General features: G+C 45.6%; 1 protein-coding gene across 1 annotated transcript in view; it reads right to left on the bottom strand.

Annotated features, from left to right (window-relative positions):
* The window catches only part of POLR1A (RNA polymerase I subunit A), a 72721-nt gene that overhangs the window by 32035 nt on the left and 17088 nt on the right, over window positions 1–23598 (bottom strand). Inside the window, exons 10-14 of the mRNA XM_036076181.2 lie at window positions 21550–21720; window positions 21287–21409; window positions 18749–18979; window positions 12616–12870; window positions 7936–8127 (exon numbers count right to left, since the gene is read on the bottom strand). Coding sequence (XP_035932074.2) covers window positions 7936–8127; window positions 12616–12870; window positions 18749–18979; window positions 21287–21409; window positions 21550–21720 — 972 coding nt within the window. The remainder of the gene's footprint in view (window positions 1–7935; window positions 8128–12615; window positions 12871–18748; window positions 18980–21286; window positions 21410–21549; window positions 21721–23598) is intronic.

Here is a 23598-nt window from a genome sequence, read left to right as displayed (position 1 = left end):
GAGGAAGAAGCAGGCTTCCTGCTGAGCAGGGAGCCCAATGCGGGGCTCGATCCCAGGACCCCGGGATCATGACCCGAGCTGAAGGCAGACGCTTAATGACTGAGCCACCCAGGAGCCCCATCACAAAGCAATTTTAAGAAAGGTCCTGCCTGTTAACCTAGCACATGAAGGCAGTTAAATGAACTTCCTGCCATATTCAGAGTGTGTCAGGGTGGTCCAAATTAAAAATACAGACTGCTTGAAAGAATGGAATTCCCTTTGGAAGGCCTGGTGGCTCATTCAAAGTAAGCCATGTTAAAAACCAGTCAAAAAAGGTCCATGTACCTGGTGGTCAGGAAAATTCATGCCTCAGGTACGAGGACGTCATGGATACAGAGGTTTAAAATATAAGCTCAAAACTGATTGTCAAATTTAATCATGATTCATGGTTCTCCTGAGCAGGTATAATATCCCATTCTTAATTACTTTCTATGAGAGTATGTGTGGACATGGAGAGTAGGGTTGGGGAAGGAGGGAATTTTTCCTTTTTCCTTTCACATTACTGTGTTTTTGTTTAACAATAAACTTCTGTTACTTCTACGGTTAAAAAGAATTTGAAAGGCAGTGATCTAATAACTGAATTCAGGAAGGTGAATTCAGGGACAATATACACAAATTAACTGTATTTCTACATCCCAATTGTAAATAATTAGAAAATTTAAGAAACAATACCATCTATAATAGCAATACCTAGAAATGAATTTAATGAAAGATGTACAAGACTTACATAATCAAAGGACATAATCTGTTTATAATTTGAAAGATTCAATATTGTAAATATGTTGATTCTCCCTAAAGTGATCTAAAGGTACAATGTAATCCCAATAAAAATCCTAGCAGGTATTATTTTTGTGGAAATTTACAAGCTAATTTTAAAATTTATATGGAAATATACAGGGCCAAGTATATTCAAGACAGTCTTGAAGAACAAAGCTGGAGACTTTTACCATCAGAAATCAGTATTATAAAGCTACAATAATTAAGATAGTGTGGTATCGGTACAATGGAATCAAACAGACCAATGGAACTGAACAGAGTCCAGGGAGAGACCCACATGTATGTGACTAGTTGATTTATGACACAGGAGATACTAAAGAGAAGTGGAAAAATGCTGATCTTTTCAACAAAGGATGTTATATTAACTGGACAGTCATATGGGGAAAAAAGGAAGCCCCTACCTTATATCATACACACCCATAAATATCAACTCCAGGCAGACAAGTAGACCTAAGTGTGAAAGTAAAACAGTAAAGCTACTAGACAATAACACAGGGGTATACCTTTGTGCCCTGAGGACAGTCATACTTTTATAGGACTAGCCATGAATGGCAAATACTGGTGAATTATTAATAAAATAGCTCTGATCATTAGAAAATAGCACTAGGTAAAAAGGCAAAAATTTGGCAATGGACGAACACAAGAATATATATAAAAAAAAAAAACAACTTTTACCTATTAGTAAGAAAATGGCGTGGAATAGAAAGCACTTCACAAATGATGATACTCTAACGGCCAATAAGCATATGAAGAGGTGCTCAACCTCACTTGTCATTAAGAAAATGCAAGTTAAGGGGCACCTGGGTGGCTCAGTCATTAAGCATTTGCCTTCGGCTCAGGTCATGATCCCAGGGTCCTGGGACTGAGCCCCGCATCAGGCTCCCTGCTCCGCGGGAAGCCTGCTTCTCCCTCTCCCCCTGCTTGTGTTCCCTCTCTCGCTGTCTCTCTCTCTGTCAAATAAATAAATAAAATCTTAAAAAAAAAAAAAACCATAGATCTTATGATTCAGCAATTTGATTCCTTGGTATCTAGCCTACAAAAATGAATATATATGTTCAACAAAAGATATATACAAGAATGGTGGGCACCTGGGTGGCTCAGTTGGTTAAGCGACTGCCTTCAGCTCAGGTCATGATCCTGGAGTCCCAGGATCAAGTCCCATATCCGGCTCCCTGCTCAGCAGGGAGTCTGCTTCTCCCTCTGACCCTCCCCCCTCTCACACTCTTCTCTCTCTCTCAAATAAATAAATAAAATCTTTAAAAAAAAAAAAAAAAAAAGAATGGTGATAGTAGCCCTATTTGTAATAGCCAAATGAAGACAAGCCACATGTTGTTCAAGAGTAAAAGGGTAAATATATGATGGTATAGTTACATAATGGAATACTACACAGCAATGAAAACGAATGAACTCCTATTATAGGATACCATCAATGACTTACATAGAGATATGATTGACCATTCCATTTATATAAAGTTCAAAAAAAAAAAAAAAGACAAAACGTACTTATAGTGTAGTGTTAGAAGTCAGGTTAGGGGCTACCTTTGGGCAGGGGTAAAAATGGATAGGGGTCTGCAGGGGTCTTCTGGGAGTGCTGATGAGATTCTAACCTTCTGATCTGGGTGACACTTTACAAAGCTATATTCACTTTGTGAACATCCACTGAGCTGTACACTTGAGATGTGAAATGACAGGCAAATTCTTTTTCTTTATATGCTCTTTCAACAAATGCTGAGACCTCAGATTCTTAAAATGGAGAGAAAAGCACTCAAGAGGCCGCATGAAATGCCCTGGAGAAGGAGCCTAAGACTTAATTTTCTGGGGCAGTACAAATAGACTACCCAAGCTAAGCTCCTTATCTCCTGATTCTAAACGTGGCTTTTCTCTGCAGAATCAGACTGAGCCACCAACAAATTCTCGGGCAGAGCAGTCATTCTTCTCTTTTACACCTACTTGCAAAGAAGTAACAGCCTATGGCAACCTCAGAAGAAACACTGAAAAATCTCAACTGTGACACAAGTAAAACCTGGGCCTATTCTCTAGTTTTATTTAATTCAATAGTAGTAATCTGGCCCAGAAACATTATAAAATGAAAAAGAAATTATTCCTAACATGAACCAAATTATTCCATCATTCTGATCTTTGTCATGCCACACTTTTTCTCACATACTTGCTTAACACAGTTGCGACAGTGACCGCACATAGAATGCGGTAGTCAATTTCTGCTTTCAACATTAGGTCAGAAAATTTCCCAGACCACTCACTACATGGTCTTTTAAAACCACTATTTTAAACAGCTACAAAATATCTTCACAAATGGATGTTCCACAATTGCCTTAGCACCAATTTAGTATCCAGGTTTTTCTAATTTTCCACCACTGTAAGTGGTAACGGACTACTTTTTTCAAGTAGCTTTTTCTACATTTCAGATTGTTTCCTTTGGCTGGATTCCCAGATTGAAGGGAATCAACATATTTATGGCTCTAGATATATATTCTTTGTCCACTATTTAGTTCTATTTTGAACACACAGCCTACATTTAAACAAAATTCTAATAAATTCTGGACACTTAATTACTTAAAACATAATCATTCACTTCCAAGAATTTCAGATGGCTTATAAAATAAAGACAAACGGAAATAATAAAAATAATATAAATAGAAATAATAAAGTAGACAAATACACATGGTCAACTAAGTCAGGGGTCAGCAAACTATAGCTTGTAGGCCTAATCTGCCCTACTACCTGTTTTTGTAAGTAAAGTTAATTGGATCACAGTCATGCTCATTCATTTATGTTTTGTCTATGGCTGCTTCCAAGCTACGATGGCAGTGCTGAGTAGTTGCAACAGAGACTGTATGATCTGCAAAGCCTAAAATATTTACTGTCTGGCTTTTACAGAAAAAGCTTACCACTCCTTGAACTAAAACATCCATACTTCTAGATTTTAATCTTAAATTGCAAAATTCCCCACCTATTCTGTTAAACTGACTTCCACTTCTGGCCAAGATAGAGCAACAGTGACCTGATGAGTCTTCCACCAAAAACAACAAAAGCAGACATGAACATGAAACAACAGTTTTCAAGACAATGGACACCAGGCAATGAAGGACAGTGATCAGCAGACAGAATAGACTTGAACTATTTATTAACCAACCCTGACATTTTTAGAGCACTCCACTTAACAACGGGCACACAGAATATTTACCAAGATACACCATAGTCAACATAACCTCATACACAAACATCAATAAATTTAAAAGGATTCCAATCACCCAATATATGTTCTCTTGCCACAATGGAATTAGATTGGAAGTCCGAAACAAAGATATCTGGAAAATATTTAAATATGTGGAAACTAAATAATGGACTTCTAATTAACTCATGGGTCAAAAAGAAATCAAAAGGTAAATTAGAAAGTATTTGAATGAAAATGAAACTACAACATAATAACTTGCGATGCTACTTAAGCAGAATTTAAGGGGAAAATTTATGAAATGCCTATATAAAAAAAAGGGAAAAAAGGTCTCATATCAACGATTCCAGCTTCAACCTTAAATGACAAGACAAAGAAGGGCAAATCAAACAGAAAGTAAACAGAAGAAAAGAAAAATTAGGATGAAAGTGAAATCAATGAAATAGAAACCAGAAAAATAGACAAAGTCAATGAGAGCTGGTTCTTTGAGAGCAAAACTAATAAATCTCTAAGCAAACTGATTGGAAAAAAGAAAAAAGACACAAATCAGGGTACCTGGTTGGCTTAGTCAGTGGAGCATGTGACTCTTGATCTCAGGGTCAAGAGTTCAAGCCCCACATTGGGTATAAAGATTACTTAAAAAAAAAAAAAAAAAAGACACAAATCACCAATATCAGAAATGAGAGAGCTGACCCACCTACAGATTCTAGATATAGAAAAAAATAGTAAAGGAATATTATGAATAACTTTATGCCTATAAATTCAACAACTTATGAGATGGGACAAATTCCTTTAAAAAACAAAGTACTGAGGCTCATTCAAGAAGAAACAGATAACTCGAAGAGCCCTATATGTACTAGAAAGAAATTTTAGTTAAAAAAGCCTTCCTATGAAGAAAAGTTCAGTTTCAGATGGATTCATTGGCTAATTCAACCAAACATTTAAGAAAAAAATTATACCAATACTACACAAACTTACAGAATATTGAAGAGGAAGTATTTCCCAACTCATTCTATGAAGCCTGCATTACCCTGATACCAAAACGAGGCAAAGATATTACAAGAGAAGGAAACTACAGATCAATGCAGGCATATCTTAGAGATATTGTGGGCTGAGTTCCAGACCACCACAATAGAGCGACTATAATGACAAAGTGAGTCAAATGAGTTTCCCAGTGCATACAGAAGTTATGTTTATACTACACTGTAGTTTATTAAGTGTGCAACAGCATTATGTACATGCCTTTTTTTTTTTTTTTAAAGAGTTTACTTATTTGAGAGAGTGAGACAGAGAGAGCATGAGCAGGGGGGAAGGGTAGAGGGAGAAGCAGACTCCCCACTGAGCAGAGAGCCTGATGTGGGGCTCGAGCCCAGGACCCTGGGATCATGACCCAAGCCGAAGGCAGACGCTTAACTGGCAGAGCCACACAGGTGCCCCTATGTGTACATGCCTTAATTTAAAAATATTTTACTGGGCGCCTGGGTGGCTCAGTCGTTAAGCGTCTGCCTTCGGCTCAGGTCATGATCCCAGGGTCCTGGAATCGAGCCCCACATTGGGCTCCCTGCTCAGCAGGGAGCCTGCTTCTCCTTCTCCCTCTGTCTACCACTCTACCTACTTGTGCTCTCTCTCTATAAATAAATAAATAAAATCTTTAAAATAAATAAATAAATAAAATAAAAATAAAAATACTTTACTGCTTCACTCATATGTGGAATTTAAGAAACAAAACAGATGAATATAGGGGAAGGGAAGGAAAAATAAGATAAAAACAGAGAGGGAGACAAACCATAAGAGACTCTTAACTATAGGGAACAAACTGAGGGTTGCTGGAGGGGTGGTGGGTGGGAGGATGGGGTAACTGGGTATGTTAACTAAATTGAATTTTTAAAAAATACTTTATTACTAAAAATGCTAACCATCATCTGAGCTTTGAGTTGTAATCACTAATCACAGATCACCATAACAAATATAATAATGAAATAGTTTGAAATTCTCTGAGAATTACCAAAATGTGACACGGACATGAAGTAAGCAAATGCTGCTGGAAAAATGGCACCAATAAATGCAATGAAAAATGAAAAAAGCATACAAAACTGCTTGAATGCAGGGTAGCCACAAACCTTCGAGGAGTAAAAAACACAGATCCATGAAGTACAACAAAGCAAAGCACAATAAAATGAGGTATCCTTCACAAACACAAATGCAAAAAAATTCTAAATGGGATGCCTGAGTGGCTCAACCACTTAAGCGGCTGCCTTAGGCTCAGGTCATGATCCTAAGGTCCTGGGATCGAGTCCCACATCGGGCTCCTTGCTCAGCAGGGAGCCTGCTTCTCCCTCTGCCTGCCATTCCCCCTGCTTATGCTCACTCTCTCTGATTAATAAAAAAATTCTAAACAAAACTTGAGCAACTGAAATAAAAAATATATAGACAGGGTAACACCTCATGACAAGTAAGGGTTGTCCCAGAATGCAAGGTTGGGTTAACAACTAAAAACCAGTCAGGGGCGTCTCGGTGGCTCAATCGGTTAAGCGTCTGCCTTCAGCTCAGGTCATGATCCCAGGGTGCTGGGGTCGAGCCCCACATTGGGCTCCCTGCTCAGTGGGGAGTCTGCTTCTCCCTGTCCCTCTGTCCCTCCCCCCAGCCTGTGCATGTGTTCACTCTCTCTCACTCTGTTCTTGCTCTCAAATAAATTTAAAAAATTTAAAAATTAAAAAAAAAACAAAACAAGAACAGGTTGCAGGTCCGCAGGCTTAACGAATTGCTAAGCAGGAAGAGATCTTAGCGATCATCACCCCCAACCCTTCGTATTCTAGATGAATAAAGGAGACCCATGAAGCCAAGATCACACAGCTGATTAGGAGTTAGGCCTTATGGCTAAACCTGGAGACCCAGCCAACAACAGAAACACACACTCTACTGTACCTCATTATTTGATCGCCACATACACCATTATTTCATTACTTTGACAGGAAGCATAGCACGACGTCTTAGGAGTTAGGAATCCTGGGTTTGAATTCCAACTCTGTCTCCTATAGTCTTGGGCATGTCATTTAAGTTCTCTAAGGCCTCAGTATCCTCGTCTGCTAAATGGTGATAATAATGGTCTCTGCATCACAGGTTGGTTGTGAGGATTAAATAAGGTAACAGGGGGCGCCTGGGTGGCTCAGTCATTAAGCGTCTGCCTTCGGCTCAGGTCATAATCCCAGGGTCCTGGGATCAAGCCCTACATCGGGCTCCCTGCTCTGCAGGAAGCCTGCTTCTCCTTCTCCCATTCCCCCTGCTTGTGTTCCCTCTCTCACTGTGTCTCTCTCTAATAAATAAATAAAATCTTTTTTTTTTTTAATTTTTTTTTTTATTTTTTTTTAAAGATTTTATTTATTTATTTGACAGAGAGATAGAGAGAGAGCACAAGTAGGCAGAGTGACAGGCAGAGGGAGAGGGAGAAACAGGCTCTCCGCTGAGCAGGGAGCCGGACGTGGGGCTCGATCCCAGGACCCCAGGATCATGACCTGAGCCGAAGGCAGCCGCTTAACCGACTGAGCCACCCAGGCGCCCCAAATAAATAAAATCTTTAAAAAATATATAAATAAATAAATAAGGTAACAGATCAGTAAAGTACTTGGCCCCTCCCAATGAAAATATTATTACTACCACCACCACCAATATCACTGCTTCTTACTACCACGTCTGCATTATGAGGACATCGAGGACACTGTGCAGTCCACTCTTAGTAGACACTCCCCTGAAATCACCCAGACCCCAGGAAAGAGAAAGTCATATAGATCATACAGGCATACCTCGGGTTCAGTTCCAGACCATTTGATGTGCCATTTCTCTACATCTGGTCTGGACTCTCCTGGGAATGAAATCTTTTATACACGTGGCCTGTTTCTTTCTTTTTTTTTTTTTTTACTCCCAATTACCTGCTTTCCTGTCCACAGTGGAAAGGGCTTCAGGATGGCAGGAGGAAAGAGCTTCACACGCCCCACTTTGTCTGTGAGTCCTCGGTATAGCAGCTCCATATATTGCTCCCGAGTGAAAAAGCAACCTCGAATGGTCATGTTTGCACCCGAAACCATGTGATCTTGGATCAACCCCGCCAATGGCTGGCCATCCTACAAACCAGAAGAGGTAAGAAAGAAGGCAAATATGAAATCACATTCTAATTCCTAATCATCTGCTTGGAAGCCATGTACTAGTAACAGCCCTCCCCTCTACTCCTGTATGGTTCTGCCCACAGCCTCACTAGGCCCAGGCTTGGGCCTCCCATCTGGAGAGCAAACTGCCTCCCAAAGCACATAACCTGGGCTTCCTGACCGGTCTCCACCTTTTACATTTGCCCATTGTTCAAGATCAAAACAGCTCCAACTCATCCAGTTCCCCAAGCCTTCTCTCCATAATCCCATCTGGTTCTAGTTACTCCAGTATATTTTTGGCATCTTTGCATAAATTTGGTCTAGCTGCAATTTGCTGTGTTCTTGCTTTTATATTTTGGTTTTATGCTCTAGTATTTTTCACACATTTCTGGCCTGTTTTCCTCTAAATCAGTCATCCATTCAATAAATATTTATTGAGAGAATACTATAAGCCCAGACATTTGGGTTAGCCCTCCAATCTACTCTAGTGGACCAAAGAGACATGATCCTTTATGGTGAGGAAGAACTAGACAATCAACAAATGATTGGATGAATACATTATCACAAAGAGTTTTAAATATCTTGGAGGAAAATAACAGATGGGTCATCATATAGATTAGAGGTAGGGGGATGGTCAGAAAGGATCTTTCAGGGGCAGTATTACAGGGCCCTGAGTATTACTGACTTAAGCGTCAGCTCTCTAAGGGGTAGGGGGTCAGCCAGAGGAACCTCGAGAGGCTTGAGAGGGCCTTGCTGTGCATGACTATGGGAGAAAAGAATGCTCACTACAAGTGTCTCTTCACAATGTAGCACATGTTCATGGCGGGGCCTTTAATAGAAGCTGTTATCTACCAGATGCCCAAACAAGGGCTTTTATGTAAGCCCCAGTGCGTTCATCTCATTTGAAACTTTTCACAGACTAAGCCTTAGTCTCCTGCAACTTATCTGGAGGTCTGTGTTCATGGCAACGTAAGGCACACTAACGTAAAAATAGCTATGCCCACTGACATGCTCTAAGAAGCAGTGTTTGCAAACTTTTCAGTGTTTATGGGAACTTGAGAAAAATCTGTGCCTTGGATCTAAAGACTGTTATCATTTGATTACTTGTTAAATACTATCCAATATTATGGCCAGGTTTCATAACTAAGCTAGCTAAAGGAACTCACAAATGCAGCCATGGAGAAATGCCAGGAATTTAACCACATGTACTAATTCAAAGGATAAAAAAGATGCTTGTCAAATAGTGGACATACTGTGGCAATGGGCTCTATATAAACTCAAAGACAATTATTACAGATGGGCTGAATAGACAAGGCAAGGTCAGATGGTGCACACAGCCTCTCTTACGAAGGCTTTGAGTTAAGAGCAGGAATAAAAAATTATACTCTGCATCTTGTTCCAAAGACAAGGTCTTATTTTCCTTGGGGGATGGAGAACCCAAACCAGTATTACGCATTTGCCTCATCCCACAATCTTTGGGGGCAGATAGAGATTTTTCCTTTTGTTTTCTTCCTTTAAAGAACATAATTACAAGTTATGTGATCTATTCAGTGCCTTCCCTATTCTCCATCCAGATTTCTCCATGACTAGAAAATTACCTTAATGGCTAAATTGCTTGCAATGCAATAATCATGAATCGTAGGGAGGAATGCTGATTAAAGCAACTTACTAAGGGCCTACTTATAATTCTGGATTTCCCAAATCCTGCTTAGGATCAGAAAGACCATCTCTCAATCAAAAACCCAGATAATTGTGAGCTATCCTATTCCACCTAATATCACAGCAAAATGACATTACAATTAATTCCTTTGGTCAGGATGCTTTGAGAATTAGGGTGTTCTGTGACTTGAATTTTCTGGCTAAGTGGATAGTCAGGAGACTCTCAAACCTTGTTAAAAACTTTCCACAAGGCACTGGCCCTCAAAAAATACAACAAACAGAAGAAAAAAATCCACAAAGAAACACATCAATGAAAAGTTTAACTGTTTTCTCGGGAAAGAAAGAGCTGGTATCATTCACCTCCTATTTTAAGTAAGAAAATAACCTGCAACTCTACTAAACACATAAACAATAAAATTAAATGTCCTTTAATCGGGTACTATGGTTAATCAAGGAACAGAAACTGGAAAACAGAAGAAATAGAAGGGAAATGGAAATAAGGAAAATAAAAATACACCAAGAAAAATTACCTCCTCTCTCCCAAAAAATGACTTTCCTAGTGTAACAAAGCCAGTTCCTGTTCTCTTAGGACTTTACCACCAAAGTACTTTAAGACATGTTGCATTTTTACAACCATTAGCAAAAACAGATTCCATGTCTTGGCATTTACACTAAGGACTAAATGAAACTGATCAAGAATCAAAAGCTCTGTACCTCTGACTAAGGAAACTGGTGGAAAGTGAAGTGAACCCTCGGGTCATCCCCTAGAAGTTTCTTCCCCCTAAGAACTTAATTTGTTGATGTAAGCTTATTTATCTGGGTTCTGCCTGTCTCCTGACCTAAAATTGGTGGGCATGTGAACACATGCTGAGGCACATCTGGATTTAGAAAGGTCAGCCCTTTGAAGGACACGGTGTAAGCATGAAGCCCTTGTATGACTTTATTCAATCAAAATGAAGTACGGAACATTCAAGTTCACTGGTCTGAGAACTTCAGAGCACCCCAACTCCCCATTCCAACCCCCCTCATGTCCAGCGGTCACTCTGCCAGCCACAAGTGACCCATCTGCTGCTCCCTGGTAGTGTCCCCTATGGTGAAATGTGACCCTGCCTCTAGAGTCAAGGAGCCAGTTCAGTCCTGGGATCCACTTCCTGCCACGTGGCCTTACCCAGCCCCAGCCCTGCCTGGTAAGTGAGGCTAATGACCCATGATGCTGAGTACATGGGCTTGGGAGTCAAAGGTGCTGGGTTCAAGTGCTGGCCTCGTCGCTGGCTGGCAAGTCACTTGTGTGTCCTCATCGGAAAACCGCACTTATCTCATAAGTTGTCGTGAGGACTGAGACAACGTCTGCAAACAGCTTAGAGCAGTGCCTGCTGTACGGGGGCCGCTCAGTGCATGGTGGCTTTTACTGCCGCCTCAGCGACAGCCACGACTCTTATTGACATGAAAAGGCAAAAAATCAATTAAGTTAGTAAAATGATTATTCTAACTTCCAAGGAACCTCAGTGGGCCTTTAATCCCTCCTTCCTACTTTTAGCGCCTTCACTAATCCAGCGCTGGCTGAAGCGGGCAGAGAAGGGAACGAGAGTTAAACTCAAACAGCTGGGTCCAGCGTGAAGCCGCAACAGCGTGTCTGGTGCGAACAAGGCCGGGGCGCTGGGTCCCCGGGCCCCTGGCCAGGGCCTGCTGCCCTAGGTGGCTGGGGACTGCTGGGAAGAGAAGTTCCCAGGCGGGGAGGGCACTGGCTGATGCCGGACATCTCCGAGCAGCCTCCCGTGCTCACCTGCCTGCAGAAGTCCCATCTGCTCTGCAGAAGGGTGGCAAGAGCCGCGGAGGTGGAAAGCAGCAGAGACCCGAGGAGCTGGGGGCTCCCTGTAACTTCCTCCGCCTTCCCAGCGGTGTCGTGCTGCAAGTTACAGCACTCCTTCGTCTTCTCCATGTGTAACCGTGGACACTAACAGCACCTGCTCCAAGGGCTGCGCAACGGTGAAAAGGGGAAGCCTCCCAAGTACTTTGCACAGGGTCTAGCATTGACAAAATGCTTGGCAAATGGCAGCTATAATTCCATGTTACTATTACTACTGATTCTTTCACATCCCACCACAACCCAAGTGAATGACATATAATTGTGAATCACTGTGACACAAACGGTTGATAATTTTAAAGGCCTCAGGCCTTAGGATGGGTAGTGAGGGGTTAAGTGGCATCTGGAACATACTTGGTTTTCTTTCATGCAGGCTGGCTCTATCCCCACTCTTGTTCCCATGAACACTCGTTGACTCAGGTCCCTGCCACTTAATAGAATGGATCGGCTGGGAAAGGAAGCTGAATCATTCCTCATGCACCCCACCAGACAGCCATGACCACATGGGTCTGCTTTTAAGGACCAACCTCAGAGAGAGAAGGAAGGGATTCAAAGAGGAGACACCTTCACGGGCTAGAGGGATCTCATTGTGGGCCCTCATGATTAAGTTGTCTCTTAAAACTCATGCCTGTCAGAACAAAGGATCAAAGTCCTCTGGGGATCATGAGGACCATCACAGTTGGGATGCTTATGCTTGCCAGTGGCTAATAAATTGTAGAATCCAAACATAAGTCCGGAAGACAAGACCTATTACACAGCTACTAGTTGCTACCCTCTAAGCAGCTAGAGGGCTGAAAGCCCCACCTGGAAGAAGCCAGAACCCTCTCTTCCACGGGCCCCTGCCCTGGAGCTACCCACTGACCCCAGAAGCTGGCAAGAGCCCAGACCTAAAGTGCCAAGTTGTGCCAGCGATGACCACGGAACGGCCTCAAGGTCAGACCTACCTTGGGAACAAGGTACTGCTGATCCGTGCAGGCCAGGACATGGGCCTCAGCCCGGCCCAGTTCGCTCTGGGGGAAGTGAGCATTCATCTCATCTCCATCAAAGTCAGCGTTATATGCCTTGCAGTTGGCATAGTGGAGCCGCAGGACTTTCTCTTCAGGCAGGATGCGGGCGTGGTGTGCCTGGATAGAGGGTCTGTGCAGGGTGGGCTGTCGGTTCAGCAGGAGGATGTCTCCATTCTTCACATGCCGGCACACCTGGGGGCAGAGCAAAGAAAACTGGAGTCAAACCCTAGAAATCTCTGAGAAATAGCTACGAGCCCAGCATAGCCCTGATCCTGGCTCTGGGCTCAGAGATGCAAGCAATAGAGGAGGCTCCAGGCCCCTGTCCAGTAGTCTCTGTTTTCTTCAGAGGGACATAACCTTTCCAGAGTCTTGGATTCCTCTGGCTATTGGTCTAGGGAAAGAAATGGACACATCTGAAGACAGCATATCTGCACGTAACTGTGAAACCCTTGGCTTGAAAGGGCCTGGCAGACCTCTGGAATCCCCCCTCCCACAGTCACATGGGAGTACACTAGTCTAAACGCGAATCCCACGTTTTAGAACTACCTGACCCAACCTCAAATGGTAGAGCCAGGGAACACAGGGTTCTGACCCCTACTTTAATGCCTTCTGAAAACATTCTTTCACACTTAAAACATTAATAAGAAATTTAAATTGCCATAGTCTTTTGGGAAAGCAATCTGACAATAGATTTAAGAACATTTAAAACTCATTTCCTAAATAAATATATATTAAACCTTCAAAAAAAAATAAAGTAAATGATAAAGTCAAATAAAAATAAATAAAACTCATTTCCTTTTGGCATTTCACAAGGAAAAAAAGTACCAATGTAAGGTTACATAAACATATATGTTTAAGCAGCAGTGTTTACAGTGGAAAAACCTGGAATAACTTGGGCTGCCCCACAGAAGCGGCATGGGTATATATAAACCATGTTATACGCTATGAAATATTATGCAATGATGAAAATAGCTGAGTCAAATCTATACTAGTCCTGAAGTGATGGCAACAATGTATTCCAGTAAAAAAACAAACAAAAACATCCACGTGCCAATTAAGGTGACAGGAGGAGGCAATTGAAAACCCGACACAACTCTCCATGTATTTATATACGTGAGGAAAAAGGCTCCTTGGATCCTTACCAAGCTGTGACCATTGACTTTGCAAGGGCAAGGGCACGTGGGGAAGAAGTAAGGCACAGAGTACCTACCACCTTTACCTCCACCCATCTTAGTAGTGTTCCTGTGACAAGGAGCATGTATTACTTCCATACTTTTTTTTTTTTAAAGAGATATTTAGCCATTTTTAAGGAAAGCAAGAACTACTACACAAGTGATATGCTCATTGTGGGGGGAAAAATTAGAAAATACAGACAAACTTAGAGAACAGAACAAAAACCACAAGTAATTTTACTCCTTAACGATGGCCAGCATTCACACTTTCTTCCCTTATCGATATGCCACCGGTCATGTCCTCCAGACAGAACACCACTTCCCACAAAGCTGACTTCAGTGGAAGGCTCATTAAGCCTCATGCTGTCCTTCAACTCCCCTTGAATCAACTACTGGGCTCCCTAAATGGTGAACATGAACACTATTTTAAAAAGCGAACACATGAAGGCCGCTGCTGCCCCAACCATTCTGCAGGCCCCCTGAGCAGCCCAGAGCAGTTACAGGGACTGGGTCAGACCCCTCCCACCCAAGTTCCCCCAAATCACAGCAGGCAACAGGTTGGGAGTAACAAATTACTCCAAGTCTAGTCTCTTTTTGTGTTGCCCATATTTATGAAGCTGAACCAGAAAGGTGGCTACTGAGAGGCTACAAGTGAACAAAAGATCCTCCCCATCCTTCCCCGCACCTCCCCCCCAACACACAAATTTTCAGCTGAGCTGAAGGTTTCCTCCAGGTCAGGGAAGCAGGGAGCAAAACCCTGAAATTCTAAAAGGCAGTCCTAAAAGCACTTAGCAATGAGGCAGTCTTTCTGCTCCCCAAGGAGTTCAAACCTTCCCCTCTCTGCTCCCACATCCATGTTTCCAAGGAGACCCGAACCTCCTGTGGATTCCCATGAGGGTCTGCCCAGAGCACGTCACAGAGCCTGAGGTGACTTTCAAGGTCTTATTTCTTTAGCCTCTCCAGGGAGAAACTGCCCAGACCTGTGGCCCAGGCCCAAAACCCCAGGATGGGCCTTGGATTTGAGTCTCGTAAATTCGAGACCTCCTCCAGCATAAGCAAACCCCACAGCTGGGAAGGCACACAGGCCAGTCTGACAGGCAGCAGCCAATCCAAACAGAAGCCCTGGAGCACAGGGAGCTCCCCTCGCCAACCCAAACCTGAGGCCCTTCCTTTCTCTTGTCTCTAAATAAATACTGCAGTGAAAATTAGCATGCCCCGGTGCCCGAGTCAGAGTTTTCTGAGGCACACTCAGAGCCAAGGAGTGGCTTCTGGCAGGCTGCTGCACTGGGAAATGAGGCTCAGCCGTCCTGGCCACCTCCTCCTGATTTACAAGGCCCAGAGGAAGGGACAGAGGTTTCACACCTCCCAGGGGAAACGGGTCCTGTCAGTCATCCCTTCCCTTCTCGCCTAACCTGCAATGCGTCCTTCCAGGGACCGGCTCTCTTCTTCCCGCTCATGTCCCCCAGCCCTTGAGCCAGTCCCAATCTACATGTAACACATTAACCAAAGTCTTTTAAAAATACAAATAAATTAGAAGTACATGTGATTATATAAACACTGTGTATAAAGTTATTGAGATTTTGGAAAATAATCATCCTTAGTCCCCAGGTCCTGATAGAAGAACCGCTTTTCCTTCATGAAGTCCCTTCCTGTCTCTGCCCCTGGATTATCAGGTCTAATGTGGCCCTCTGACCTCAGAGCCTCCCGCACCTCAGCCTGGACCCATCTACTCCACAGGGGTTTCCTGAGCACCTCCACACTGGGAGCTGAGGAGACAGTGGTGAGCAGAACAGCCTGCCCGCACCCTCCTAGCATTTAGGAACTGGAGGGAGGATGAATGGGGGCACGCATGGTGACAACACAACGCAGTGAGAACAAGGGTGGGGGAGAAGGCTGAGGGTGTGGTGGGAACACAATGGGGGGCGGACCTCATACAAGTTTCGAGAGCGGCAAACTACCGCACACAAGTGGGACGCCTGCTTTTGGAAACAGTCTTCTGGGAACACGGCCAGGCCCATTCACTTGTGCGCTGCCCACGGCGACTCGGACACTACAGAGCCAGGCTAGACCAGCTGCAGCAGAGCCTAGAACATTTACTGCCTGGCCCTCCGCTGGAAAGGTTTACAGACCCCTGCCCTACAGGACGAGGGCTTGGCCGGGCCCTGAAGGACTAGCAAGAGCTGGCCGGGGAGTCTGGGGGAGGGCAAAGTGATGCAGGCGGGGACACAAGTGCATACGTGCAAGGCCCTGACGGGGGCCAGCTGGAGTGTGGGGGGTGAGCTGAGAGGTGAAGCTGGAGGAGAAAGCAGGGACAGTGTGCCCAGGACTGGAACTTAAGCTGGGAGACCAGCGACCAGGCCAACCGCATTCAAGCTCGCCGCTGCTCGGAGCTCACGCCAGTCACTTCCCAGGAACTGAGCGCCACGTGGCAGCAGGCCAGCCTTCCTTCTCCCAAGCCCTGAATCTCGGCTCACCTCCAACCCTACAGACGTAACTACGAGGCCATGTGAAACTCTCCGTGTGTTTGTCTCATCCTCACATCCCAGTCACATCAGGAACCCGGTACCCTTCTGCTTTTCACCCTTAGCTCCTCGCTCTGCTGCCTCACGAGAGCTCCGGGACCTGGCTCCTCCCACTGCTCAAACTGCTCTCCCGCGTCACAAGTGACCTTCTCTTGGACAAATCAGATGCGCCTCCCCGGGGTTTCCTCACTCTTCTCAAACTTCACATTTAACTTCACGAGCAACTAACAAGTGCCCCTGGGAGAGCTGAAGATACCCAGGGACTGGTTTTGACCTGGAGGAGCCCCACAACCACGTGTGGGAAACAGATGCAGATGTCAAATGAGGTGGCCCAGCCCCCCACTCTCCTCCCTCAGCTTCCCGGCTCCTCCTTCCCCTTCCTCCTGCTCCGCCATTTCAGCCCCAACGAGTCCCCCATTTCTCTCCATTGTACTTTGTGTTCAGAGTCTAACCCTCTGAAAATCTCATTTCCTAACTCTACGGCCCCTAATTTAAGTCCCGCACACCCACCTTTCATAGAAGATGGGCCTTTAGATTCCCCACCATCACCTCACTTTACAGGGGCCGCGTGCATCTCCTTCCAGGGCGCTCCCCACTCTCCTGCTTCGTTCTCACCTCTTGTGTCTTCCACAGCCCTGACCCCCAGACTCTCTAAGTCCTTCCTGGCTCTCTCTCTGAAACATCCCTGCCATAACCTTCCCTTCCCTGCAGCCCTGTGGCTGGCTGTCACCTGCCTCCTGATGACTCCAAACCCTCCCTGCCCTCCCACCCTGCCCATTCCCCTCAGCATCAAGCACATAGCCACAGGCCTCCACTGCTAATTCCCTACTGTATCCGCCACACCACTGAGCCGTGGGGCCACGCATTCCCTGCCCCCACCACGCCATAAACTCCAGAGTAGTGGGACCTTGTCTGTGGTGAGCGGCAAAGTGCGGGGTGGAGAGAGCAGTGGGTCATCCATACCGCCTGACCCCTCCTCTCAATTTGTCTGACCGGGAGACTCTTTGGTACGTTTGGCTTGAGTTAATATGAAGATCACTTCATGTCTGTCTTGCTTCACCCTAAGTTACGTGACCTATGCCTTGGGTCTCCTGCATCTCTCACAAAGCTCCTACCAAGACACCAGGCCATTGAGAAAGGCAGAATGATCCCGTGAGCCTGAACGTAAACCTTACTTAACGCACTGGAAAAGAACAAAGCAGGTGGTCTGATCTGTCTGCCCGCGTCTCCCACCACCAAAGCAGAACTCAGGCAGCGTGCTGCTGCCCCGCCTTGGCAAAGCTACGAGACAGAAGCAGCGAGACGGCAGGTTGTGGGGAAGAACCAACAGTACCATAACCAGGCCAGAGTGCTTCCCTAACCCTTTCTGTTCCTCCTCTGAAGTTCCTTCCAGGCTGAGGGAGACTCTGTAGAGTTCAAACTCATTACGAAAGAAGATCTTGATCGGCCACTGGGCGTGCCCAAGTCAGAATGCAAGGAGAGGTCTAACAAACGTGCAGAGGAGACGTGGTGAGGAAACGCACTCGGCAGCCCCCAACGCTGCACACTCACCCACCAACTAAACCCAGATAAAAACCCATTTCACCTCAACAGCCGCCGCTAATGCCTGGCTAGGGGTCATCTGTCATGCTCCCCCCAGTATAAATGGCTAGCTTTAACAGGACACAAATGAGGTCACCCACCGATTTCACACCCCCAGCTAATCAATCATGTACTCTTTCCAGTGGAGCCCGGATACGCCTTAGGATCCCTTAACACTGTACCATGGGCAGCCATCAGCAATCGCCAGAAAATGAGGCAAAGAATGAAACCCATGTGTTATCAGTTATCACGGATATATCACACAGGACATTTCCTTCCTTCAGGGCAGCTCTCAAATGCCAGCATGCAGAAAAACCCTCTAAAGCGCTTGTTAAACACAGATTCCTGGGCCCCATTCCCAAAGATTCTAATCCATTTGGTGGGGGGTGGGGAAGAGAGAGTGAATGTGCATTTCTCACAAGCTCTAGGGATGCTACCGCTGATGGTGATCTGAGGACCACCCTTTGAGTCGCCCCGCGTAAGGACAGCAAATTTGCCTGCCCCAGGACCACAACTGAGTTATTATTAGAGAGCATTTCTCAAGCCTTGGATGGGTGCCCGACACTGTGCTGCATGACATAGAACAGCCAAGTGAAGCTTTAATCATGGGGTCAAGATCCTAGGAACTCCAGCTCCAGCTGGGGAGGTAAAGCAAGCACCATGAAGCCCCTAAGGAACACCCACATATGGGGGAATCTTCATCCCGGGGAGGCAGAACAGCTCATAGATTCCTGTGTCAGCACTCATGACTCGCAGTCACAGGGGAGCCCCTGATCAAATCGGCCCACTACTCACAATTTTTGTCCCCTGGGGCTTAGGTGCCCCCGTGGCTGGTGTCAGGAGCTGTTTGGCTACAGCTTCCCGCTGGGTGAGGTCGACGGCACTCAGGGCTGTGCGGCTGCCATCCTCATTGATGACCATGGAGGCTCCCGGGTGTACATTGGGGCCATTGATGACTGCTTGCCTCAGTTCCTGAACATTCCAGGGGGTGACTGGCTGAGGGTAGGTCAGTTTTGTGGCAAACACCTGGAAATGGAATGAATATGAAAACTCAGGGTAGGCAGAAAAGATGATACTGATTGAAAATCTGACTCAACAGGCTATGCAACTTCTTCCCCAAGACACGGAGGTGCTATCTTTGCCACAAACGTCCTTCAGGGAGTAAGCAACATCCTGTCTGTCTTCTCCATAGAGCCATTTTTCTAGACTTGAGGCCTCAAGGGAACAGAGAATGGGCCTCCTTTCCTAGCACTCTGTCTGAAGAGAATAACTGGAGTGTTGCAGTTTACACATTAGAATTTTGGTAACTCATTCTAAAACTTCGTCATTTCCTCACCCACCGATCAATTCATACTCTCCAGAGGGAACACAGAATGGGACACTAGGTTGAGAGAGGGAGCAAATCCCTGCCCTCAAATACCACACCACAGCCCTCTCCGCTCTCGCAGACATCACCAAGTGATCGTGGCCCCTGCCCCGAGCCCAGACATGGCATCGGAGCCTCTACCCGGCAGTTTTGGCTGCCACTACGATCAAGGTGGCGCTTGAGATGAAACCGATTCGGTCTCCGGATACACGAGAAAATGCAGGGTTCCACTTAACGCTAGACCTGCAAGGTACTCCAAGAAAAACGAGTTTCCTGGTTAAGTGAGTTTCTAAGCTGCTGAATATCATAAACCCTCTGATGCTTCCAAATGCACTTCACTACTCTTCACTGCCTCTGAGGAGTCTGACGTAAAGAACCTGGTTGGATTCTGTCCAGGTTCTCTGTCCAGGTTTCTGCTTGGATGACACTGCGAAAGGCCTTACCTGCCACCCAGCCAGCACTCCCTTTCCCCATCGCCTGCCCTACTTTTGCCAATGCACTGACCACTGCCTGACGGAGTGTTTATACTCCTATGTATTTGTTTATTCGTCTCCACCACTGGAATGTAAGCTTCTCAGGGGATACTCTAGTCTGTCTGGTTCACTGCTAATCTCTAGCTTACTCCCCAAACCTACTTTAGCACCTCTGCTCCCATAACACCTCTCCACGGTGCTCTACGGGAAGTGTGTGCCATGAGGCACCAAGAGGTAGTCTCACACAGTCAGCTCCTCACAGCCATCCTGTGAGTAACACCCCCCAGCCACCATGGCCCTGAGACCTGGAACAGGCTAGAGGTGGGCAGAGGAGTAACTTCAGAGTCCCTCCTTAGGACCAGCCATTATGGAATGAAACCAGATCCAAGAAAGGGAGGCCCGGGACCCCTGAAGGTAGAAAGAGGAGGCAGCACTAAAGGTCTCTCCTAAAGCTGGGATGCTTTAAGGCATTGTGAGGCCAAAGCCTACCGGGATAGCCCAGGCCTTCAGTCCAGAAAAAGCAATGAACAGCAGTAAATGGGCCTCTCTTCCCAGGGCCTCAGACTCAGGAAGGTCACCACTGGGCTTCACAAGGCCTTTCTCTGCCACCTGGCCCAGCTTCTGGATGGAAAGACCTAGGTTCTAAGAGGCAGTGGGCACAGGACTAAGCTTTCTCTGACTCCTGTCCTCTGACATGTGTGCCCTTGCCCAGGGAGCCAAGTGTTTTCCAGAGGGACAAGGCGGCGGGCACGCAGGGGGCCATCAGAACACTTGAGCTGCGCTCATCACCAGCGCTCCCCCGAGAGCAGCAGAGGGGGCAGCATACGAGGAAATGAGACTCTCCACAAAGGGAATTAAACCATCTTCATATTACTGACCTCAAGGCCCATTAAGGAGGGAGCCGATTAAAGCGCTGCTAATGAGCACCACAACTTGAATGGGTGGGGAAGTGAGAGGAGGAGGCCGGCTCCCAGAGGAAACACTAATGGGTGGATGGGGCAAACCGCTTACCCTGGAGGAACTGGGAGGATGGATGACATGCATACAGCCCTCTCTGGGGGTGCTCTCTTCCCTTCCTGTGTCTGGCAACTAGGGGTACACATTCCTGACTCCTAATGCCAGGCAAGTGCATGAGGCGCAAATCCCCTTTTCCCTCTTCCTCATCTCTGTCATGTGCTCAATTTGACCAGGAAGGTTTCGACTAGGCTCTGAGAGGCAGGGGGGAAGACATGCAGGCGGGGATGTGGAATGCCCTGCAGTCGGCTCCCTGCTTGCCCAGCAAGTGGGTCTTCCTTGTAGGCAGGTGTTTGGAGACTTGGCGAGGAGTGAAAGCAACTCCATCACACAGCCTCATGTCCCCTCCAAACAGCTTGTTCAGGAAGAAGCATAAGCTGTCCCCACCCAAGCCACCACAGTCGGCTGTACACCTTCTTCCCCAGCCCTCAACGTTCCCATGTGCCACAAGAGCAGCCAGTGAGGACCCTCCACACACACCATGGGAATTCCAATTTCGTTGGTGTTAATGTACATATCTGGGCAGATGACCGAACGGGCCGCGTAGTCCACTCGCTTCCCCATCATGTGTTTTCGGAATAAGCCATCCTTCTTCTCCAGGATCTTTATGCAGGAAAAAGTCCACAGAAAGCATCATTAGGAAAAAAAAAGTCAAATATACTTATTATATTTCTTATTTCAATACAAGTACGCTTATTATTTAATCCCTTCAGCTAGCAACAGGGATCCAACCTCCTGCTCACCTGTCTAATGCCAGGGTACTTTTCCATCATTAATTTGTCCATCTCACTATCAAACACAATATTGACGTGGCTCTGAAGACGAATCCAAATGTTGTAAAGTTTGTCTGTGAGGGACTGGCCCGGAAGCATACTCAAAAAGGATCGGTCCAGAACAACTGAAGAGTCTTTTTCCTGGCAAGACACAACCAAGAAAACAGGCAAGATGGAAAAACCTCAAAAACGTCAGGTTTGGTTTTATTTTTCTTTCTTCCTCTCGCTCTGACACATGATAAGCTCTGGAGTCTGCCTTTATGTCTTTTGAACGCGACAGATCAGTGGCAAAAGTGCTAATAAATCAATCTTCTCAGTTTGTATCAACAAAACATCAGCCCCATTATGCATTTACCAGCCTTTTTCTGATAGTAAAATGAACTCAAGTTTCTTTCTTTTTTTTTTTAAAGACCAACACACATTTACTACCTCACAGTTTCTGTAAGTCAGGAATCTGGGTACATACAGCTCAACTGGGTTCTCTGCTTCAGTCTCTCCTAGGCTGTAATAGAGTCAGCCCGAGCCAGGGTCTCATCTGAAGGTTCAACTGGGGAAGAATCCATCTCTAAGCTCACATGGTTGTTGGCAGGGTGCAATTCCCCTAGAGCTGCTAGACTGGAGGCCTCAGGTCGCCCAGAGGCCACCTGCAATTATGTGCCTCATGGGCTTCTCCAACATCGTAGCTTATTTCATTGAAACGTGTAAGCCAAGAAAATAATGGAAGGGTCGGCTAGCAGCAGCTGCTGAGTCCCTTACTATCTAATTCTTCAAGCTACCCTAGAAATTCTTCCCCCAACTATACTCTTCATAAAGCTGTTATCCCACCAAATAACTGATTCTCACATGCAATTTTACCTTTATTTATGGTTTTGGAAAAACTTAATCCAAAGCACTTATGAAAACACAAGTAAAATAATTTCTCAAAAGGAAAAACGTTGGCCATACTCTTTTCTATGTTATAAATTAAAATATTGGTCCCCAACTGAAATATGTCAAGGGACTGGCTGAAATCCAAGCCTCACTGGAATTTTTAACCAATCCTTTTTAATATTTCTGTCCCTGACTCTGCCTCCTTCTCTTCTCTCCCTACCTGCCTGGGAGACAGGCTCTTAACCTGCCTTACAGCACCACCTATTGACACTGTCTGGCCACCTCCTAGCCCCATCTGCCTGGCTATGACACAAGAGCTAGACAGATGTCCCCCAGTGTGAGACGAGAGAAGAGACCTGTCAGTGTGTTGGGAGAGGTATAGGGGGAGGGGTGAAGATCTAGTAAAGAAGAATGCCATGAAAACCATTAGTGAAGTGGGTTTGTCCTCAACCCTGAGAAATAGAGGAGTCTTCTTTACTTATAGGGAGGACAGATGTATTTTCTCTCTGGCGGAGGGAGCCTCATAGGGAGAGACCGTCACCTATACGACAACAGGGGCCTTGTCAGCCTAACTCACTGCCTATGACATTACCTGGCTCAGGGCTATGTGATTACCCTTATAATGAGTCCCGTGAGAGGGCTGCCATATGAATGGAATGTGGGGAGCATATGGGGAAAGAAATAAGAACGGGTCCCGTTAATCACAAAGAAAGAAGGCACTGTGACTTCAGGTAGCAAGGACCTTAAGAATCAGAGGATACTGTTTATTTCTGCAGACTCTTAGCTTTTTTTTTTTTTTTTTTTTTTTAACAAATGGCTGCTCTATTTTCAAGGAGCATCAAAATAAAAGTTCTCAGCCCTGCTCATGGGTCCTGGCTACCCTATGGTCTTCCCTCCAAACTGGACCAGGGCTTGCAGATGGCACATTTCTCTCAGACTGAAGGTTTCTGAAAGCATACTACCCTGACAGAGCAGAAAACTTCAGCAAAACCGAAGACAGTGCAGAGCAGAGTACGGGTAACCCACAGCCAAGTGGCCAGGCAGACAGTGGCGCCACCTGGTGATGGGCCTGGCTCCCAGCTGAACTGCTGCCGGCAGCTGGAAGGGAGCCCGAGAGCCCCGTCCACTGACACAGCCCTTCCTGCTTCC

This window comes from Halichoerus grypus, chromosome 10 (genome assembly GCF_964656455.1).
Source record: "Halichoerus grypus chromosome 10, mHalGry1.hap1.1, whole genome shotgun sequence".
Classification (NCBI taxonomy): Eukaryota; Metazoa; Chordata; class Mammalia; order Carnivora; family Phocidae; genus Halichoerus; species Halichoerus grypus.
This window is presented reverse-complemented; position numbering and strand designations above follow the sequence as displayed.